The 21,017-nt window shown below is 39.8% G+C and overlaps 1 protein-coding gene across 1 annotated transcript in view; it reads left to right on the top strand.

Moving 5' to 3' along the window:
- Positions 1 to 6,562: 6,562 nt before the first annotated feature.
- Positions 6,563 to 21,017, top strand: part of LOC134003921 (protoheme IX farnesyltransferase, mitochondrial) — a 33,680-nt gene continuing 19,225 nt past the window's right edge. Inside the window, exons 1-4 of the mRNA XM_062443276.1 lie at positions 6,563 to 6,650; positions 7,752 to 7,894; positions 8,096 to 8,492; positions 9,347 to 9,471. Coding sequence (XP_062299260.1) covers positions 6,620 to 6,650; positions 7,752 to 7,894; positions 8,096 to 8,492; positions 9,347 to 9,471 — 696 coding nt within the window. The 5' untranslated portion in view covers positions 6,563 to 6,619. The remainder of the gene's footprint in view (positions 6,651 to 7,751; positions 7,895 to 8,095; positions 8,493 to 9,346; positions 9,472 to 21,017) is intronic.

Consider the following 21,017-nt stretch of genomic DNA (forward strand, 5'->3'; position numbering starts at 1 on the left):
GGGTTCAAGCCAATTTATATGGTTGAGATTCTAATAAAGTCACTCTATATAGATCTTTGAAGAGAAAGGGCAAAACGATTCTAACAAAGACATGACTCAAGTGTACAACTGACTCAAAATTGTCTTACAAAGAACATTTCAGGAAATCTACTGTAAATACACTGAATGACATAATGTTTAAAATATGAAAAATATGTTGAAATTACATTTAGTCTTACTTTGTTTAACAATTATGTTTAAAAATCAATTGGGTTATTTTGTCATTAAAGGAAACCTACATTCCCAGGAATGTAAACTGCAGTTACAGTGAATGCAATGCCATAGGGCAGGGTTAGTTTTTTGCTTATGATTAGGTCAATTATAAATTATTTCCAACTTGAATCAATAAATGTCAGACAGACTGGGGGCATCTCAGTAGAAATGGCATTTTATGGTATTGCCTGTTTTTGTATAAACTGATTCACAATGACTGCACATTTTCAGTAGCAAGCATGTATTTATGTTTTCCGTATATACTTTAAATGTACAACCATGAGAAAAGACATCATTCATGCCTACAATTTAAACAGTTTCCTTAAAAAAACCTTTTTAAAAAAAGCTTAAATTGACCTTGGATGTACATGTTGCTCCCACTGATTCATAGAGTTTGATTCCAGCTTCACAGACCAAGCTGCAAATCTGCATCTGATGATAAAAAAATTGCCTCTCACCCCAACATTATTTCAGCAGGGAGGAAGAGACAGTCCATTTTGCAAATTGACTCCTTCAGGAGACTGCGGTCTTGCAATATCCTCGCCTCCCCCATGTACTCCTCTGTTGGGAGATACACACAAAGCAGGAAACCGATCTTGTGAAGACGGCCATGGATTTATGATGCGGAGGCAAGTGCGACTGAACAAGGCCTATTCCCATCTGGGCTGGGAGCCACCGCTGTACTTGGAGATTTATGACGAGGATGACACAGCTGATTACTCTCGGTTACTGAAGAGAATTGGACATGGACCGGCTTCAGCTCTGTTTAGTGTGTGTGTTTGTATTTCTGCTAAGATAGGGCAAATGGAAGCACAGTAACCCTACTTTGTTTGCGGTTGTGTCCTCTTCAGACTTGATCTTCTCCAAACCTCAATGATATCCATCGCCCAAGTTTCCCATGGACATGCATAGGCAGCCTGACTTGTTGTGGTAATGAAAGAATGAATAAATAAATAAATAAGAAACACATCCAGACTGATGGGAAAAACACATTGAGTGTTGCATATGCCGTGTCTGGATGTGAAGAAATGTGGAGACTTCGCTGTGACCCCATAAACCGCATGTGCTGTGGACTTTTCCTTATTCCTCTTTACAAATTTGTGGGCTCGACGTTACAATGTGGCCAAATCCTGGACTTTGAGAGTTCAGCCAAACCAAATAACAGCTATACAATGCCTGAGAAGTTGTTATGACCCCTATGACCCTGTCTGGAGCATGCTTCTAGATTATGGTCGAGGACACGCCAAACCAGCAGACCGCGGAGTGTCACCTTGTCCGATGCCACATGGAATGGCTCTCCGCCCACTTGCGAGAAGCTGCCACCAAACCCAGATAATAAAGTTAAATGAAAGAAATGCTCTCCTTCTCACCCGCTCAATAAATCACAGTGAGGTCAAGTTCAAGCGAAAACAGCAAATAAGAGACCGAGTGAAGCCAGATGGCAATTCGTTTTCCTTGAACTAACATTTAACGGATGATATGAGATTCAACATACATGCAAAATCAGCATCTGGTTAAGAAAACATGCTAGTCTGAGCATCTTGAACATTAGTAAAGAAAAAGCATCATGTTCCTCAGTTTTACCATATACTGGGGTGACATATTTATATAATGTTTGTTTGTTTAATGTTAGGGATAAGTAATATATGTATGTCAGAAAAGACAAAGGACAGACACAGACATTGCTTGACATCAACTTGGAATAAGTGTGGTTTTCTCACAAACCACTTGCCCCTCCCAAAGCCTACTTTGAGGCCTTTGGGAAGCATAGAGTCCATGGGTTTCATTCCTCTTGGCTGTTTGGATGAGACTTTGGGTGAAAGGGGTTGCTCTTTGTGATTGATGAGCCATGGCCAATTAGAGGCTTAGCCTTGGAGGCCCACAAAGACACCCGTGATCTCAGACATAAACATTGGCGACCATAGGGCCTGAGAATACCTGTTGTCCATGGATAGAGGGCAGGCTTCAGACCAGCAGCTGTGGAGGACAACAGCTCCCCTCTGGAGGTTTGGGATGCTTCACTGACTCAAAATACCTTTAAAAAGACGTCGGCAAACATTTTAAAACGGAACAAGAGTCCACGGGTGATGTCAGTAGTCCATTTGATGCCATCCCAGTTGGGGGTAGGGTGGTGGATTCATCTGACACCCTGTGGTTGATGAGCAACAGGGCGCCAGCCAAGGGTTGTTAGACAAACTATGACAACAAGATGTTGCCCTTGAAAATCAATTATAAACAGGAGAGTGTCTCTGCATCTGTTTCTGGTTGGAGTTATGCAGCACTGTCTGCCTCTTTCTGTTTTTTTAGAAGGTCTGACTCCACTGCCGCTCAGATGGTCATCCCTGTGGGATTAGTGATGGCACTAAAGCCTCTGGGACAGTGCTTGTAAATCAGTGCAGATGAACTGGGGCAATGACAGGTCTGGGAGGCCTCCGTTGTTGGACTAGGCCATTTATTGGGGTTTTCTCTGAGGGGGGTATCTCATTATAGGTGCTTAGTGCTTTCCCCAGTGTGAGACGTGTAAAACTAGAATAAAAAATGATTTGTCCCTTTAGTGAGGGCCATATGTGGGCAGCAGACTGTTTGCATGGAGTAACAGTGCCTTTCTTATTAATGTCAATTAATGACCCTTCAGTGCTTTGCTTATATAACCTGTGGCCCATGCTACATTCAATTGATTCAATGTGTCACCTTTTCACCACAAAGCACCAAGGAGCCATGTTAAAAATAGAAAAGTGGGTGAATTCCTGGAACCTTGAAATTGCTAAAGAGACTTAATTTCCCCTTTGCCACACTGACTTCACAGTAAACCAGACAGCCAGAGATCCTAACACTGTACTGGCCCATCCATCTTTCTGACATCTTCTTTTCACTTTAGAACAAATGGGCTTTGCTCTCTTTTAATGTAAATTACACTATTTTGAAAAGATAAAGATAGAGATAAAGGCTTTTAAGCAATCATTCATTATTTTGTAATGCAAAAACCCAGAGCCAGATCCACTTTACCTACTGTATTAACACTGTCTTCACTCCTTTTTTAAGGATTTGTCATATGATACAATGTTATTCAGTAAATTAAAAATTCAAGCTAATTTCCAGAGCTATTCCCAGCTTGGATATATTAAAAACTGCCATTGTTTTCCTCTAAGTAATATTTTACTCTAATCCACAAACATTTCAAACTCATTCTCCAATCAGAAACTACTTTGCTGGTGCATCATTGCAATATGCGTACTGTATACTCCCTACTGTTCCCTGTCTGACGTCAGCCTGGTAACGGTGATAAACTATGTCCTCACCCGGACACAATATAAGCTCTGCCTCCTTTTGTGCCTTTGTCTCTCTCTGGAGAGGATGTTTACAGCCACTTTATTTTTTCAAGATGCAGTGAAAGCAGCGTGATAAAAGGGCCTCATACTGAGACCACCACCAGAGGCAGAATAAATGTTGAAGGTCCTATGAAAGACCCCTCTGGGTTGAACAGACCTCACTAACTCCTCCTATTGTTACAGAGCCATTTCACTCCATTTTGTCCATCTGTTCTTCAGGTCTTGTCTTTTGGTTCACCTTATGGTCAGAAAGCATTAAAGTCACTTTTGGTTTTGTCTTTACTCAATGGAGTGAATCATGCAAAAGGGGCTTCCTGACTATAGGAAAACAACTCACAAAATTCTAGGGGAAAAAGGTGTCAGTATGTCTTGCATATTTTACCACAAATCTTCAATAACAAATTGTGCTTCTCATCTTTAAATTAAATATATACTGGTAATCCATGCTTGGAAAAAACAGCAAATTATATTGTCAAAATTCATTAACTCAAGCTGCCAGACTAATGGTCAGGCAGAGGGATAAGGAGTGCTTTTCCTTAAAATTCATTCCCCTGAGCCAGTCCAACTCGCATTCATTGGCAGGGAATAAACTATTCCTTGATGCAATAAACAAATATTATTCCATTCCAGTCCAGATGAGGAAGGGCGGCAGCGTACTCATGAATGAGCCCGTTTGTTAATTTGAGGCCCTGACATTCTTTTAAGGATGTCAGTCATCTGTGGTGGTAGCCTACAGATTGCTATACAAAGGATTATGGTTTGAAGCGGTGCCCTGCACAGCCATAAACTTGGCAGGTCTGATCCAACCCTCAATAACTGTATTCCTGCAGCCCAGGAGAAGCACTCTGGAACAAACAGGGAACACTGAAATTGTATAACAGTCCTCCAGAAATAAATAAGATAGTGTAAAACCAAGCAATAAAACTCCTTTTCAGCACTCGCATGAAAACCAAACCTAAAGAGGTTGACCGGGTCAGTGCAGAATGAAATCTTGTAGAACAGCACATAATGGTTATCTGCTGCAATAAAGGTGCTCTTGTACTGGATCTAGGATGGCCTTGTGTGTATTGTTGGCATTCATCAGCCGCTGCATCTTGATGGTGCATGAAGATTACACCATGTAATCTTAGAAGGGAAGGAGGGGCTGGCGGTAGAGTGGAATGAACGAGATGAATCAGGAGAATGGGATGCTCGGCTTGTATTGCAGTGGGATTTGAGTTCATAGATAGCACCTGTGATTGTAAAGGTTATTTGCATTGTGGCCATGCATAAAACAAATCATAAGCATCATATGACTTTGTACTATTACTGAATAATAAATTGTGCTTGTGCAGTAAACAATGATTGGATTCAGTTGAAATGTAATTAGCAACCACCACAAAGAATGTGTTTTGTTTCTTTATATTGATGTATGATCACTCCAATCAGAAAACATCATAATCATCCTCTGGGTGCAGTAAAATGTTATTGTTTGAGGAAATTAAAAACACAGTCATATTCTTTTATTATATTTGTTTGAATAAACCAACACTGAAAAGTAAAAGCAGTAAAGAGCATATTAATCAAAAGGTTTCCATCTTGTTGGCCATGGCAGCCAGGGCCAACAAGATGATGATACACATAAATAACAGGCCAAATGTCGGGGCTAGTCAGAGGACATACAAGGGCAGGAGGCAAAAGGCCAGACATTGAATTAGATAGCAATTCAAAGTAAATGAATCCCATCTTCAACTTAGATTTATTGGTCAGTGACAGTGGTTTTCTGGTATCCGGGTGTCTGAAAACATAAAACTCCAACTGGTGTTTGTTACAGATTTTATTTCTGTGTTTTCATGTGTTACAATCTATTTATCTGTAATGTGTACTACCTTCTTGTAAGGTTTACTGAGATGTCTGTGATTCTACACTTTAAATAAAGTTACTTAATTAAACATCTTGACATTTAATTCGGCTGACCTAAATTAATTGAATTCCTTTTCAATTAATTTTGAATTAACTTATCAATGAAAAAGCAACTGCAAATATTTAGTAATAAAATTAATAAGATGTATCAAATTATTTCAGTAACAAACAAACACAGTTGTTTTGAATGTGGGTAAAAATTCGGATTTCTCTTGGGTTTTATAATGGAGGTACCTTACCTGAAGTATGGACTTTTATAACATCAAATGTTACCTCAGTAAAAAAAAAAAAAACAGAGATTCTGTTTCACACAGAAAATGTTGTATATTTAATTAATGCACCCTACTGTTTAGTCTAGTCTAGTATAAGAAATGAGGTGAGTTACATCAGGATCTGGATGGTTTACCACCTCTGTTTGTCCTTGGTGAAACCTCTTTAACACCAGGAATAAAAGGACAGGAACATAAGATAATGTAGTGAAAGAAGGTCACACATTTATTTAAAGAAAATGAGATGCACCATAGTCCTTCTTCACAGACCAAATCCCAAAGCAAGGTTTTATTCTTATTCACACAAATATAGTAGTCTATAAACTTTTAAATTAATTACATTTTTTAAAGTACTGAAGTATAAAAGTACCAAGGAAGTATTGACTAATAATACTAATTTATTACTCATATATAATAGGCTACATCATCATCATCATGATTATTGTTGTTATTTCTAAACAGTTTGTGTATTGCATTTTTTGATAATATCATTATACAATTCTTACAGACATTTACTTTATAGATAGAAAAATATTACATTAAATAAGTAATTATGATAATAATAATAATAATTATTATTATTATTATATGCTTATTTTATTCAAGTAATAGTATTATTCTATCGTTGGTTGGCATAATGCTTTGCTACTTGTGAGCGTGCTTGCAATACACACACACACACACACACACACACACACACACACACACACACACACACACACACACACACACACACACACACACACACACACACACACCGGCTGACGTATTGTGCCCCGGAAGTATTTCTCCTTACCTCACGAGGTCAAAATGGCGGCTCGCTGAAGTGTAGGGGTCGAGACGGAGCCGACTTTATGAGTGAAGAACATGTATAAAACGCCATGTAGCAGACTGTCAGGTAAAACCAGCGATAAGGTGTTCATGTCGTTTAACCTGTCGTTACATTTTGGTGTCATTTTGTACTCTGTGTCCTCTGAAAACAGCCTTTGAAGCAGAGGCGGATGCTAGTGTGCTAGCCGGTATGCTATCATGCTATTGTGGGATATTTGGTAACAGACGAGCAGTGACCTTAGAAAGAAGTCATCCACATCTGCAGATACCAAAAATAGCTCATTACTGGCTGGATTTTATATCGCAACTATTAAGCTGTTTTCTGTGTGACTGTGTTTTATAAATCAGCATGAAAAGCTGTCTTAAAAGTCTTGTTTATGTAGGTTTTTTATAACGTAATTGGCAGGTTATGTGACAGCTCTTGGTATTATGTTTGTCCACGTAATGCGAGACTCCACTTAAATCAACGCTGGCCTACAGTTTGCAACATACCTGCAGTCATAACATTCAGATTTATTAAAGCTGTTTGTAGTTTTAGGTTCAATGTTTTATTCATTTTCAAAGCTGTAGTTTGTTGTGCAGATGAGCTGTAATCCGCAATGCAGCAGCGTTTCTATTTTTGGGTCTACCTATATGGATATAAACGTAGTGGACAAAGTAAGAAATATCTGTCTGTATAATAAACTTTAATGCAGGGTAGCATTGCACTGCATCCCTTTCATATCAGTGTACATAACAGGATGCATGGTGTATGCAAAGAGTAATGCAATATAAATATTCACATTTAAGAAGCTGGAACCAGATATTTTTTGCGTATTGAAAAAATAAGACTTGATTATCTACGATTAGTTTTCTGTCAATTAATGAGTTGATGAAAAGGTGCAGCTGAAATAATTACTGATAACACAGGAGAGGCACAAACTGGAGCTCAGGCACAGCAGTCATCCGTATTACCATATTTTTTAGGAGGTCTCGAACCAAGATAGGATATCATTTAGTTAGGATGTCATAACTAGTCTCTCCATATTCCATGCAGTATTGTATCTGTGTATTTGGGTTTTCTGTGTTTTTCAGTGTTGCTCAAGTTTGCTTTTATGACAGATGGAATAAAACCAGACCAGTAGTATATATTTTAAGGTCTAAACATTTTGTATTATGTTTCTTGTAGGCTTGCTTGGTGTCAGTGTGAAACAGAAGTTGGCACAAAATATTCCTCGATGTAACCAAACCACTCGCAGCCTTATTCAGCTGCACAGAAGAGATCCATCAAACTGGCTGACGTACCAGCACCTCAACTTCCTGAAACGTCAGGTAGCTTTCACTGGGCCCAGTTCTCACTGTTTTCATTTCATCCTCTTATGCAGTTTAAAACATTGTTACTTTTTATTAATGCATTTTCTTTCTGTACCCTGAAGGTGTACTGATTTTTTGCAGTTCCTTTTTCCATTAGGTTTTATTGCCGTAACAGTACATGATCCCATTAACCACCTTGTCTACCTTTTTTTCTCTCAGTATGTTGCAAAGAGCAACAGTGAGCTTCACCAACGAGCCATCCCCAAACAGGCTCCAGTGCTCACAATTGTGGACGAGAGAGATGACAGCGTTGAAAGGCAGGTCCAGAGAGTACCAGCTATCGATCCTGTGCTCACAGACGCTGATCCACAGCTAGAGGATGCCACCAGTAAGGCACAGCCTGAAATATCCACCTTGAAGGCCGCCACAGAAGATGCAGCGTTAACAAAAACGTCCATGTCCAGTACGGTTGGGAATGTAGACGAGACTCCACATGTCCACGTGGAGACGGAGAAGGCGAGGGAGGCACGTTTGGATAGACAGTGGAAACAGCTGAAGCTTAATCTGGGCGACCTGCCGGATATTTACGCCAGACTCGCCAAAATCAAACTCACAGGTAGAATACAAGATGCACCTTTTATCATGTCATATGAAATAAAATATTCACAGATAGAAGTTGATACATGCAAATAATTAAGATAAAGGCCTATGTGGTGCAGAATCATGTACACCTCTGAGACTATGTCAGAACTTGGTGAAGAAGGCAGATAAATGAAGCAAAAGTAGACATAAATTCCTCACCACAGGTGCAAAAGCCCCTGCTTATTTACCATAAACAGATTAGAGCTGTGTTAGCAGCAAGATTACATCATAGCACAGAGCATAATATTACAGAAAGCAGTCAATAATGTAATTTATTCATTAAGTCTGTGAGTTCATGCGTGTTGCTGTGCATCAGTGTGCTCCTTGTTGTGTCAGATTTGAGCCATTGTCACACAAGAAAAGACCTGCAGCGTAATCCACTGCTGTTGATACGTATGCTTAGTATGTTTCAAACAACCCGTGTTTTTCAGAATAAATCTCTAAATATGCAATCTAGTGGAGTTTTGGAGCTGTGGTAAGTGTGTAGCCTGGTGCATAAATAGTGTTTAGCTATTTTTGAGGACAAACTATTAGTGTTTGGAACATACTGAGCATATGGATTAACAACGTTCGTTTTTAAACACATTTTTTAAAGGCAGTTTTATGCCTTTATTGGATAGCGACAGTTGAGATATAACAGGAAACAAGGGGAGATAGTGAAGGTGAATGACATGTAACAAAGGTCAGCTGCTCAAATTTTGTTTTAACTTAGTTGACTATTGGAGCACACTGTGTTCTTTACCTGTTACTTTAAGCAGTAATGCATGAAGAAAGGTTTCTTAAATTCCTGTTTTGATTTGTTCTATTACTTTTGTCTGCTGTTTTCAGCACTGGTGGTTACGACTGCAGCAGCTGGCTATGCAATGGCTCCAGTTCCCTTTGACCCTGTCACCTTCTTCGTGGCTTGTCTGGGAACGGGCCTTGCCTCGTGTACTGCCAACTCAATCAACCAGGTCAGCTATCTTCATGCCATGCATGTCTATTTCAATATGTATGAGTGTGTTTTGTATTTGACTCTGTACATTGTCATACTACATAATGAGTAAAACATGATGAAGAATGGTGAATGTCATTCATCATCAGCTTATTAGTCCTGTTTCAGGATACAGCAGGAAAAAAAAGATAAAAATTACATTTTGGAACTTTGTTGTGAAAAATGGAAACTTCCAACAGTGGCTCATTTGCTGTAACTTTTACTGAAACAGTTTAGCTGTTCTGCAGTGGAAAAAGACATCAAACCTTCTGTTTATCAGGAGTGAAGACACCTGCTTAAAGCTGTTTTACGGTCACTCAGAAGTGGTTCTTACAATGTGTGGTCTGAAAATGTTGGAAGTCATATATATTTATAGTTCTTCCAAACAGCTTCATTCAGAGTTTACTGTCACAGAGAGGGGGGGCGACTGGGGAGATTAGATATTGTTTACATATGTGGATAGCAGCGTATATTTTAATAATAATGACAGCAGTGACGCTACATGAGCATGGGGAACTACGTTAAGTTAGCTAAGCTGTCAAGCATCCATCTATGAGCATACTGCATGCTACCTGCATGCTGCGGCTAAGAGGAGCGCTGCCAAAAAGTTCCAGGTGGAACTCAAGCGTTACAGTTATTGTTCCGCATGTCAGAGTAAGTGGATTATCAGACTATTCTGACAGTAATTGTTTGGTTCAGGGTGCATACCAAACCGAGGAAAGTCTGATGGTAGTAGTTATTTAATGGTCCAAACTCACTGAAAGCATCTAATACTTGTGTTTTTAAAGTACTCTTACCTTGTTTTCATTTCGGAGCATCAAATGAGGACCCGACGACGCTGTAATTTCTATAGGCGAAAGAGAGAGAGAGCACGTGGTGGTGGTGGTTGAGCAAGCAGAGGGAGCAGCAGTAGAGTGAATGAGAGAAATAAAACGTTATTTTCTGATTGTTTCATGGTGGTTAGCTTCTAAAGCACAAATAAATAACCATCAAACACTCAACAGATGATTTGCTGTGGAAGCAGATGCTCTTAGTTTTATTCCCTCTGCATTTTCATTCATTCATTACTTCCAACCCATGCAGCAGTAAATACAACGATGCCTGCAGTGCACCACAGGAGCATCAAATGACCCGCGTCAATTATCGCTTTTAGTTTGTTTGGGCCGTAGAAATTAATTTCAGCTGAAGACAACTTGATATGTCAGTCTGTGTGTGTTAAAATACTGTAGAATTTGACCATGACTGTTTGAAGATGTCAACAAAAACTGAACATTATAAACTTCAAAAAGATAGAAGTCGCTGCAGGATAAGGTTAAACAGGTGTATCTAATAAACTGTTAATATGGTGTAAAATGAATAATTAACCACTGCTGATGCACTCAAACTACAAAGATCCCATAAACCAAAAAACACATGCAGTGGGTAATTGTTTCAAGTACTGCAGAAAACAGTACAGATGTTTTTGGTCTTTAATCGGTTTATTTTTTAAATACAAATTTCCGTTTTGAAAGAAAGTGAAGAGTCATCTCTGAGCTGGAAAGATATCTATTGATCTTGTAATGCATAATACATTTTTATTGACATGTTGCACAAACAGGAACTTGCTTGTTGACATCCACAGGTTTCCCACTCAATGTTGCCTGTGTTCTAAAAAACGCTGAAAGAGGCAGCACATGCACTTTTTTACCCACTTTACATTCCTCTTTTGTTAAACATCACCAAAATGCATCGAGCAGACTGTAATGCTATTATTATTCCCCTGCTGAAAGCTTTCTTGTAGCTATAAACAAAGAGGAGCTGGTGTGCCTAGACACTTAGGATGCCTAGAATAAGTAGGGCCTCTCTGTGTTTCCTAGTGTTGACGTTTTTACGTTGGAATGTGCTCCGTGACTCAAGAATATTAGTATAATGGGTGACCTCTCCCTCAGCCCTCGATTAAACTCTGCGTAGTAGTGTCTCTGGCCTGTAATTTGGCAAGGGCCTTGATTACACCGCAGGTTTCTGCCCTGAGGGCTGACCTCCACCTCCCCTCACCCCCACCCACCCCCCTCCACCTCCCACCGAAGCCTGCCATCAACCACCACGTTCCACAGGTTGTCTTCATTGTTTTACAACAATAATGAAGTTAGTCATCTTTGACCTGAGCCTGCATCCTGTACTATAGGTACAGTCTGACCCCCCCCCCCATGCCTCATCTCAGGAGGTTACGTCTGTGGATATAAATGTGCAAATATTTACAGAGTTACGTTTTTGTGGTCGTCCTGAATAGTGTCAATCATTCCAGCACTCAGTGTAAGATCGTATTGTCTCTTCAGTGGTTTGAAACAGAACCGTGCTCCAACTCCTCTGTGTACCTCTACCTCACACTGAGCAGGTGTGTAAATATCTTTCAGGTATTTGAAAAATGTCTCCCTCTCCTCGTACCGAAGAGAATAGCCTCAGAGTCAAGCTGCAAGACGTTCACAGCGTTGAGTGATATAAGAGGCGGCTGCCACTGTTTGTACCGTGGGTGTCCCTTTATCTACTGGCCCACCCTCACATCAGTCCTGTCAGTCTTCATTTTCTCCACTAACTCAGCTTGAGGTCAGGATATGACATGGTTTCATATTTCATTTAAACAATGTTATTTGCCTCGCAGTCCCCTCTCTTTCGGCCTCCTACAGTCAGGTCTAGTTTCAAACCTACAGTGAAGGGGAAGCGTGGGTGAAGATGAAGCTCACAGCAGATGGAGCCTAAAATGTAGTTGCAAATTAGATAAGTGTGTTTAAACTTGCAGGGAACATTAGATGTCTACCGCCACCCTCATATATATATGTGTGTGTGTGTGTGTGTGTGTGTGTGTGTGTGTGTGTGTGTGTGTGTGTGTGTGTGTGTGTGTGTGTGTGTGTGTGTGTGTGTGTGTGTGTGTGTGTGTGTGTGTGTGTGTGTGTGTGTGTGTGTGTGTGTGTGTGTGTGTGAATAATAGTTTAGTGTCCGGTACGCCTTTCACTGGTATGTGGTTTCAAAATTCTTGCTCTTTTTTGTGATTAATTAAATTTTGGCTCCATGACCATTGCAGCGTTGCTCCTGTGAGAATTGGCATCTTGTGTGTTATCTTCACTGTAACTGGGTCACTAGCTCCAAAGCTTTAACCCTCCAGCTTTTGTTTCCACAAAAGATTTCTAGAAATCTTACCAAATCCTAAGTTGGGTTATAAATGAAGCATAAAAAATGTATAAAATGAATAAATCTGTTTTTTTGCAGTCATAGAATTTGCTGATTTTGTATGTTTTGAGCCAGAGTAGACCAGCCATAAATCATTAGTGTGAAACGGTTGATATGTTAATGTTTGGATGGAGTCTCCAGATAGAAATAAAGTGGTTATATGACAAAATGAGGGATCTCTAAAAAGAGTTAATTGTGCATTATAAATGTGGATAAGAAGTGTTAGAATTGATGGTATTGTTGAAATGCTTCACATAGTTTCTGTAAGTAAATATACAGTGAAGTGTAAAAAGATCCTTGTGGAATATGACCGTAACGTTTCTCTCTCTGTTTTCACAAATGGCCTTGTGCTTCTCAGCCTGAGATTCATCAGTGCTCGCTGCGTTCGAGGCCAAGTCACTTGCTTTTTTGTGGCTAGTTGCTCGTATGTGAGCCTGAGCCTTCACACAAATGAGATTCATTCCGCTCCCATATCCCTTGTTTCTCTGTCTTACTCTGCAGGGACAATGTGCACGCCTTGTCGTCATAGTCTTAATAAGCAAATGTTTAGTTTCAGATAAATTAGCCACCTGTCTTGAAGGGAAAATGACTTTGAAGTAGGATATCAGATACAGTCTTTCTTTAATTTATAAGGTTTCTAAAAGGATAAACATCATTAGAAGAGTAAACTTAGATGCCTTGCCTCTCTCTACTTGTCTGGTATGATAAGTATGTGCCCTTCTACATGCGATGTAACAGGAGTTGTCAGTGTTGCTTTGTTTGGAGAAGAATTTTTCTTCAGTGTAATTATACACACAGAAGCACAAGAGATGTCATGTGTAACACATAATTGCCCGTTGCACTTCCACTGTGGCGGCACACTCTGCACCTCTTTGCAACGGACTCATATACTCAGGATTGCCCTTCAGCTCTTTGTCAAAGATGCAGCCTCAAAAGTGCGATTGATCTTCACAGTTCGGGCGTCCATTTGATTTTCATAATCTTAAAAAAAAGGCAAAGTGAATTGAGAAGAAAAAACATCCTTACTTCAGATGTGTTGCCAACGTTTTTCTGTTTTACTCCCTTTCATCTTGAAAAAAACGGTGCTTCACTATTAGTGTGGTTAGTTGTGATCAAAGCGAGACATCTTTCAAATGAAAAATCAAACAAAAGATTGACAAACAAATCAAAGCCCAGACACGAGATCACTTCCTATGGATTCTTCTGCTCCACCCTAATCCCTTAATTCTCTGCATTTGAAGAGGCATAGGAGTGTGCAAGTATGTGACCACACAACTGTTAAATTACCTTGAGGAAAGGAGGAAAAATGCCTTGAGGGAGAGAGGAAAATGCTTTGCCTCTTGGAAGTGGCAGCCAGACCTTCAGTGGAGCTGTCAAAAGCCAAGGCTGCTCTTTGTCCCATCGGGAAGTGCCTGCAGCGCAAACAGAAATGTTGTGGTTTCTTTTTAAAATCTTACTCTATTTAGGCAACTAACGGAAGGGTGTAAGCACCCGGAGTCACGTAACAATGGCATGTCACGGTCTACAGTTTGTCACCACAGTCAAAAGGCTTAATGTTGTCATGTATGTCTTAGTCAGTGAGGACAGTTGCAGCAGAAGGTTGTAATTATTTTAGTTTCCAGGTGATGTAGTTATCATCGGTTGGGAATTAAGAACTGTTGAGCATGCTATGTTTTGCTCACACCTTTTGTGTTGCTTAGACTGCCTTTAAAGCCTGCGTCAATGGGTTTTAAGTGAAAAGGAATAACCCTGCTCTGACAGAAATACCTCAGCCTGCTCAAAGTCTCACCAACAGTTTCATTACACAGCTCTCTGTTTCTGAAGGAGAGAATCCTGGTTAACGTTGGTAAAAAAAAGTACTGGTTGGTCTGGCGTTCAGGACCCCGGGGCCCCACACCAGGCACGGCCTCTGCAGGTGTTCCAGCTGTCATCACCTTCCAGTCTGGCCACTACATCAGCTAATTGGATAATTGGGTCAGACGAGAGTTTCAGGCTGGAGCCTCAAAGACCCCGGGGATGTCTGAGGTCCCCAGCAGTGTAAACAAGCTCTGATATGGCCTTTTACTGTCAAATAAGTGTGGCTCGACTATTTTGACAGCGGCTATAGTGTAAGTCACACCATGTCAGCTCGCCTGTTTGTTTTGATGAAAATTCAAGCCGGCTTGTTTTGTGGCTGCCTAGTGTCATTTCTGCTTTCGTGACCGTGACAGTGAGTTTTCTTTTGTGTCTGTGTCTCTCCTGCGGTGAGCTGTCTGAGGCTGGCACGCATAAGCGAGCCCCCACAAGCCCCCCCAGCCCATCCACTCCTACCACTCCAAGCTACGCCCTCCTCTCCTGTCCTGTGCAGGCATGCATTATTTACCCTCCTGCATGCCTTCTTCTGCGTGCATCTTGGTCAGCTCCTTAGAGTGTATGAGCACCTGAGTGAGCGTGGCAATTGGTTAAGGGAGAGTTCTGTGTTATCAGCACTTTATATTAACATGTTTCATTTAGTTTAACCAAAAAAAAACATTTTAAAAGACGCAATATCCATGTTTATTATGATAAAAACACCTGATTTGATAAGGATCATTAAAAAAAAGGTTGAATGTTAAATACAAGTAATCTGTATGGAAAAATCTGTGTAATGAACCTTTTTTACAGTGATTCAAATTATTCCTAAAGCCATGTTGAACTGTAGATGAACTGACTGATTCAAAATGACAGCACATTATTTTACTCTCTGCACACAATGCATTAACATCATAATATGAAGCCACTATTTTTCTTGAAGGCTCATGCTTTCATCTTTAAAAGCCTTGTCAAGGTCCTCAGAATCTAATAACACCTCAGTGCACCAAATATTTTAAGCACATGCTGATACAATGCAGGCCTGTTCTCATAGTTGAGATCTTTATCTCTGACTGCCATCTTTTTATTGTTTGCAGTGACAGTCTTCTCTATCTGTCCAAACATTTGAAGGTCAACTCGCTGCCACCTGAAATGCGATCCGAACTGGAGCCTGGAAATTCCCTCACATTACAATATTGAATCCCTGTGAGAGGCCTGTCACCTATAATGCATGAATGTGCAGGAGTCTTTGTGAATGTACAGTAGCTCAGTGGATTTTAAGTAAAACATTTGAAATCAGGTTTAAACGTTTGACTGTCGGCTTTTGTTTGAGGCCGTTTACATCCACAAACAGTCACACGACATTATAACTAGTGTTTTTTATACATATAGTGCTTAATTTAGAGGACAGTAATCAGACATGCCGCCATAAATTTACCTTTTTTTAGTTGCTATGTTTTAAATGATGTGATTATAGCCAACTTCAAATTAATCTGATAGAATAAAATTGTAACCGAAAAGAAATGACAAAAGGGAATAATAGGATCACATTAAGTCACCAATAATAGTTTTAATAAACTCTTTCCTTCACTCCATTTTTAAAGATGCAATTTGAATGCATCGGGAGTACTTCACAGGTAATGTACCAAGACATAAAGTGAGCATGTAGGAAAGATGTGCAAGGTCACATGCTCTGGCATTCATTTTGCTCATTTGTATGTTGTAAAAAAAACAATATCTCTACATGACTGATCCATTCACTAAAGGACACCATTATGGTTGTGTTATATACAACAATCAACCATTTCTTTTATACCACAGTGTTAAACATTTAATAGACTTCATTCAGGTCTAGGGCTGTGACTATAGTGATGCTTACCTGCTTGACTCCACAGATATTTCTTATTACTCTTGTAGACAGCTTGAAAGTGTAGCCATCCATTAGCAGCACTGTAGGAGGTAGTAGTCTACCTTAGGCAAGTCTGGCAGTCGGGCCCCTACAGTCAAGGTTGCCACTACAATTTTCCAGAATAGGGGCTCCTCTCGTTGAAGTTCGTGGAACCTCACATGGTACCTCTTGAGAGGATCATTAGTTGTAATAAGACCTCGTAGCTGCTAAAACACCACCAAGCGTTGCGCTCTTCAAAGATGATGAAACCCTTCCAGTGTAGATTTGTGTCTTTTTCCTGCTGAGAAGAAGCGACAGAAGATACGGCTTCAAACAGGCGCTATAGGATATCTTCAGTATGATGACATCGCTATCCTTTCTGTGCAATTTATTTTCATTCCTATTGAAAACTAACCCACCTTCTCATACCGCGGTCCATTTGATGAATTGCAGTGGATGCCTTTATATTAACCCCTATGTTAAGGACTCACTGTATTTGTTCTTCTTGTGTGGAAACCTTCAGAGATAGATGGAGATGTAACAATGTTGGTGCTTGTCGTATTAGTTCTACTGGCTATACTGTAGTTGTTGTTGTCAAGGTGTTTTAGAAATGTTTTTGAGGTGCACCTTAAAGGTTGAACACATCAAAAGCTTAACCAAATGGCCAATTTAACTCAACTGTGATCCCTTCCCTTCATGCAGATGCTGTTCTTAAGATCTTGTTTTCCGGCAGCTTAGTTAAAACAAAGAGAGCAAGCTGATCTTTGACACTGATAGTTCAGAGTTTTTGTTTTGATCGTCCCCACCGAGCTGTTAATTCGGCCTGCGAGAAGAGACTGAAATTCCCTTTTAATTGCCTTGCGAGATGTCACGAAGAGGACTCGATGGGTATCTCATTCAGTTCTGGATTAAAATGAATATTTAACCAGACAGCCCTGTTTAATAGTTAATTTCTTTAAAGCCTTTTGTCTTTGTCGACCGCGGGGTGCCAATCCATTTCAAGCTGTACAAATGGAGCTCTTTGCAGCCTCAGATGGGAGACGGATGCTTTCCTCTGATAAAGTCATGAAGGGTAAATCCAGCTAATATATACCCCCAAGATAAATGCCCGAGGGGAAGCAAGAGCAAATACTGTTGCCAGGCAAAAATGTCAGGCTTAGATACAATGATGTTGATAATATTCTGCTGTCCAATAATGTCTTTATTTATTTATTTATTTATGTCTGTATCCGTGTGTGTTTCATTAAAATCACAATTCTTTTATAAGACTTTGGCATCAGTGAGGCAGTTGAAGTGAGAACTGATCATCTTAATGTGTTCGGTGTGGCCAAGAAAGTGTCTGTGCTATTTACACAAACGCAGTGCATTGAGAAGCTGTGCCAAAGCTGCACTGATAAAGTCCTGCTTGTGATATTAGTGTTAAATTCAGTTTAAAGTTCAGGAAGCAGCTGTCAGTGATGCTATTGACCATACCCGTATACAATCATAGGAGAGGGTTTAAAACATTTAATTGTGAAGACCAAACTGAATAAAGTCAATGGACAGAGCTACAGGCGATTCATTTTATTAGTGTTGGCAGTCAACAGCAGCAATCTAATGAAATACTTGTAGAGTGTTAATTTAACTTATGCTGATTACTCAGCTTGAACACAATCCAGGGTCCAGCTCCTCGTCATCAAAATTATTTAAAAGACAGTGTTTGGTTGCAGTTTTCACCTCTTCGTCCCTCTAATGGAGAAAGCAGACTCAGAGGTGTTCTGACAGCCAATCAGCAGCTCTGCCTTGTGTGCAGCTCTCGGTAATTTTGCAATGATCGTCATAACTGACTCGGGCGTGCTGTTTGTTTATGATCATTGCACACCGGTCTGATATATCCGGACTTGATGAGGAAAAACCGTTTTGTAAATGAAAATAAGCCTCAGTGAAGAGACATAATGCTGCTTGGTCTGCTCTGCTGGCCGTAAACACACCGTGAGTAAGTCAGTCTTTTTTGACGGGATGCACATGGTTGTTCATGCTTGTTGTGGCATCTCAGTCACCTCTCCCTTTTCCATGGACGCATTAGGCAACATTAGTATACTGAAGGGAACAAACGCTCTCAGAAAACAAATTCAGTGTTACAGCAATCATTTTTGTTTCTGTGCTGATTTCCTTTTTTTGCCTTTTTATTGAGCAGTTGATTAATAGAGAAAATAACTGGCTGACTAATCGATGATGAACATAATAGTGTTCATCTTTTACTAATGATAAATACAATTATATAGCACATATTGTATCAATATTCAGAACTTAGCTTTGTTTATTTAGCACTTTACACACAACACAGATGATGGGTAATATATATATTCATACTTAATGTACTTTATGTGAATGGGCTCTTTACCTCTTCTCAAAGAACAGGGTGTCTTTACTTCAAAGGAAGAGGAAAATGAGGTTTCTCATTAGTGTTGTCCGCAACATGTCATCATCTTTTGTCGAGATCACACTCAGAGACACACCTCTACTCACATGCACACAGTCTCTCTGAGCTTCCATTGCCACTGCTTGTTTGGGCAAACACACCTCACCACAATAGAGTTGCCTCTGCCTGTGAGGAGATGAACATGAATGACTGATGGGCAGGTGGAGCCCCCTCCTTTCCACCTCCATAATCAGCCTTTAGCTTTTGACAAAACACTGTGATTATGGGCTTCAGTGACCAACATGACAAGATGCAGACACCACTGAGACTTGACTCAGAGGGGGAAACTACCCACCTCGGCAGTGTCTGGCACCAGTGAACCTTTCTACACCTCACACTGAATTTGGCAATGGCTGACCTCATGCAAGCTGAGTAAATGTTGTTACACCGACCAGCACACTTCATCTGATGTGTTTGTTTTCTCTCTTGGTTATTACTGTTTGCAGTAGTCTTCTCAGCAGGTTAAAAATAGAGTTTGAATATTTAGGTTCAACAGGTTATGAGCATGTTCTCTCAGAAAAATTCACAGGAGAAATGTATAGATTACGCACTCGTTTTAATGCTCTTTGTCTCAATTTCAGTTTCCTTTTGGCTTTTTATTATTAACATCCACTGTGGAGGTATCAGTGAATAGAAGCAGTCAGTGTAGAACCCCCCCTTCCCTGTATGTCTAACAGAGAAACTGTTCCTCTGGCACTTTTGTCACTGGAGCAGATTGCGGTCAGTGATAATGGGTAGCCTAAGATGAACTCAATTTTTTTAGAAGGGATCATTTGCACTGGTGAACTTGAGCAGATTGGGGCCAAAGGTTTGCATGCCTACCCACCAGATGTAAAATCAGAGTGTTGCCAAGCATGAATCTGAATGTTTTTTGTTTAGTCGAACAGCTCAAAATGAGCCTTTTTGACAAGTAAGAGTATTATGATTTAATGTATTTTGCAATGCTAACGTTAGCCAGATGAATGCACACAGTGTTTTGATTTGTGGTTCTATTTTGCTTTAAAATCAATGCCAGAAAAGTGGATAACAAATTTCATGAAATGACCTGTTGTTTTCTCTTGCAATGAAACTTAATAGTTATGCTGGGTTTTTTTTTTTTTTTGCTCACTGAGTTCACTTCGTTGTAATACATCGCAAACTTAAAGCAAAAAGATCAGATAAACAGAAAAACCACCTCAAACGTGTCAAGTTTATTCATGGATGTTTCTGCTTTTACAGTAGCTAAAAAATGAACAAAAGCTATGTTCCTTTCAAAGCTGATGAGAATATTGATTTAAAAATATGTTTGTTTAGGGCATCACTTTCATATATCTGTGTACAGTTTTTATTTTTTCCATGAATCTCAAGTTTGCCCTCTCTATTTGAAGGTAACTTAGCCTAAGGCAAGTAGGAACACTCTTTGTAATACTGAGATCCGTGGATAATTAACAAAAGCAGCTCTGTTTATGGCGTGCCCGTGAGCCAACACTGCATGCTAATTTGATTCAGCTTTTGGGGGCGAGGGCATCATTGCTGGAAAACAAAATGGTTACCAACGTGCACCAAGACTTTTCCCCAAGCCTAGGGTTCATCTCACACTCTCAAAATCTTAAGTCAAGTTTATTTATTTAGTTAAATAGTCGAGCAGCAGTTATTTTGGATGTCTCAAAGATGTTTACAACCTGTGCAGCCCTGATTGGGGGTTCCTTTTAAATGGCACACAGAGGGTTAAATTCATTAGTCTATCCATCTTGCCACTTGGTGAAAGATGCATGTATTATCTTAAAGCTTGCTAGTGGCAGTATTAATTAAGCTTGAATTAGTATTCATGTGGTCAGATGGTCATGGACACATTGGCAAATTATTACAACTCCATACAGCCTTCTGTTGGGTAATTAACATATTTTACAAACTGACAATTGGTTTGTAGGTAAAATCTTAATCTTAAGTAACTAAAAGTGTCAGATAAATGTAGTTGAGTAAAATGTGTTTCTTTGCTTCAACTTAAATGATTAATATTAGTTTTCTCCATCATTATGATTTGTGGATGGGGCTTAGAAAGCATTACAAGCATTAAAATAAAGGGATGTTCTGGATATGTATGCAGCACATTGCACCTCATCTACTGAAAAAAGATCATCAGAGATCCCTTTGCCACACTATT

Source organism: Scomber scombrus, chromosome 21 (genome assembly GCF_963691925.1).
Source record: "Scomber scombrus chromosome 21, fScoSco1.1, whole genome shotgun sequence".
In the NCBI taxonomy this organism is placed as follows: domain Eukaryota; kingdom Metazoa; phylum Chordata; class Actinopteri; order Scombriformes; family Scombridae; genus Scomber; species Scomber scombrus.